Source organism: Phyllobates terribilis, unplaced genomic scaffold, assembly GCF_046119375.1.
Source record: "Phyllobates terribilis strain yellow unplaced genomic scaffold, ASM4611937v1 Scaffold_9__5_contigs__length_417890890, whole genome shotgun sequence".
Taxonomy (NCBI): Eukaryota; Metazoa; Chordata; class Amphibia; order Anura; family Dendrobatidae; genus Phyllobates; species Phyllobates terribilis.
This window is the reverse complement of record NW_027362769.1, coordinates 304,810,125-304,812,659: the sequence shown is the minus strand read 5'-3', so window position 1 is coordinate 304,812,659 and position 2,535 is coordinate 304,810,125. Positions and strand designations below refer to the sequence as shown.

At 39.9% G+C, this 2,535-nt stretch overlaps 1 protein-coding gene across 1 annotated transcript; it reads right to left on the bottom strand.

The window, feature by feature from the left end:
- Window positions 1-947: 947 nt before the first annotated feature.
- LOC141160975 (hemoglobin subunit alpha-3-like) lies at window positions 948-2,329 on the bottom strand. The gene is made up of 3 exons (XM_073645768.1): window positions 2,235-2,329; window positions 1,536-1,740; window positions 948-1,172 (listed from the first exon to the last, which is right to left on the bottom strand). The coding sequence occupies exons 1-3, from the start codon at window positions 2,327-2,329 to the stop codon at window positions 1,044-1,046; spliced, it is 429 nt and encodes a 142-aa protein (XP_073501869.1). The 3' UTR covers window positions 948-1,043.
- Between the last annotated feature and the right edge of the window lie 206 nt (window positions 2,330-2,535).

The window sequence follows — 2,535 nt, the reverse complement described above, 5'->3', positions numbered from 1 at the left end:
ACGCAGTATGATTGCCCAACAGCCCCTAACAAAGTATGATGTTCCCACAGCCTCTCACACAGTATATTACCCCACACACAAGTAGGATTTGCTCATGGCCCCTCACACAGTATTATGGCCCTTCATGCAATCTTGATGTCCCCAAAGTTTCTATCACAATATTATGACGCCACTGCCTTTCACACAGTATTATAGCCCCATACAGGAGTATGATGTCATCACTGCCCGTTACACAAGTCTGATGATCCTACAGCCCCTCACACAAGACTGATGACCCCACAGTCCCTTAGACAGTATCATTACCCCCTGCACAAATATGACGTGCTCACAGTCCCTCACACATAATTATGTCCCCCCCACATTACCCCCACACAAGTACTAACTGATAATTAAAATTTAAAAATAAAACTACTCACCTCACCCCGTTCGCCCGCTGATCTGGTTTGCGCTATGTCACATCTGGCATGATGTAAGGACATCTTCACACCTACAGCAGTCGCAAGCACACAGGCTCAATGATAGAAGAGGGTGCTGACGGCTCCATCCTCCATCATTGTATTCATTGGTCTCCAAAGGATTCAGATACTGGTGAAAGTGAGACGCCAGACATTATATCCATATCCAGTCCTTTGGCTGTCCCAGTCCGTGGGTTCGCAGCAGAACAGCCAAAGGGCAACACGTGGCCCGCAGGTCACATTTTCTCCAGGTCTATAGCTTGCATGTCTATAATGATTTCAGTAGCTAACACAGTTAAGTATAATATCTATTTTTTAAATCTTAATAAAAAAAAATAGACAGAAATTAAAAATAGATGCACTTTTATTAAAGATTACATCAGATTTATTTTGATGGACAACAGACACAAGTACTAGCCAGCCAAAGAGTGCTGGGTAAACACAAGCTAGCAAAGTTATATTACAGCTGCATTACATTCATTGATTGGCCTTGGACATGATGACAAACTTGTGCACATGGTTTCCTCTGAAGGTCCCAAAGGATGGTCTGCTACAGGGACTGATCTAGTCTCCTATCTCAGGGGAGCTTTATCTGTACTTGGAGGTCAGGATGACAGAGACTTCATGGAGGAATTTGTCCCATGCAGCCTGGGCTTCAGCAGAGAAGTCATCGGGGAAGTGGAGGGCCAGGACAACCTGGATGGTGTGAGACAGCAGCTGCAAGAAGGAAGAAATGACATGTTAATTCTCACACGTCGTATAATTCATGGTGTAAATGTTTATTGTATCAAATATTACTTTCCATTAAAACAGAAATATAAGGTATTATCCTTAAGTACATAACCAATTAATAGGGTTACATACAAAAGTGTCACTTTACAATTAGAGGATGGGATATATCTGTTACCTTATAAATATATATTTAATAACTCCAAATGATTAAACATGTTTTCATTATAGAAATATATATATATTGGCATAATAATACTGTAAATGTGAACTTACAGTATGTGCTAACATGGTTCCCAATTTTAATTGTGCTCCTACAGTACAATATATTACAACTAATATTTTCCTTACTTCAAAGTTTCCAGGGTCCACTCTCAGGTTGTAGGCATGGAGGTCACTAAGGCTGGCCAGGGCGGCATCAAGGTCATCCAGATGACTGGCTGCTTTTCCAATAGCACTCAAGACTTTACCACCATGGGCCTTGATGTCAGCAGATCCATGAGACAAGTCAAAGTGGGAAAAGTAGGTCTTGGTCTGAGGGAAGCACAGAAACATCCTAAAAGAAATAAAATCAGGGTGAGAATTGGGGTTGCTATAAAACTATATACCAGTACTGTGTTATAAAAAAAATCTCCTACATTAAATCAATACATTGGTGATCATCAGGGAGAAACACTATATGTTAAATGTATTCCTTTTTTCACTTTGGAGCTAACTTAGAGTGTGTAGTCAACTAATGCTAGTAAAATATATCTAAAAATATGATCAGAGAGGTCTTCCATATCTATCAGAATTTAATGCAAAAATACACAGACAGAACCTCTGATATCTGAAAGACCTTCATGCTTAAGATAACTGTACCTAATGGCACCATAGCCAAAATAAGCTGATACCATTACCAAACACAAAGAAGACATGAGTATCCGATATATACTGTGTGATAGGACATATCCATTGTATCACACCTAAGAGATATTATCATGCATTCTACTTCCAATTATCATTTGTAAAGTTATCACTATCAATATACAGGATATAAATGCCAGTTACCTTTCCAAAGCCTCACCACCCAGTTCGTTGACTTTAGGAGCAATCTTGGGCCAAAGGTTCTGGATGAAAGCCCTCTCGCTTGCAGTCAGAGTCATTGTGATGTTGGTGAGTTGGTGAGCCTTAGGTAGAATTGGAAACTCAAGAGTCCATGTTGTCCAGCCGTTGTTGGAACTTTTTAAAGGCTAAAGTTGCAATTCAAACAAATTGAACTCCAATTCTATTGGCTAAAACCAAATCCCACCCTGTAGATTTATCTACTCAGCAACACGTGAAATTTGAGCTGACATATGACAAAACCTTA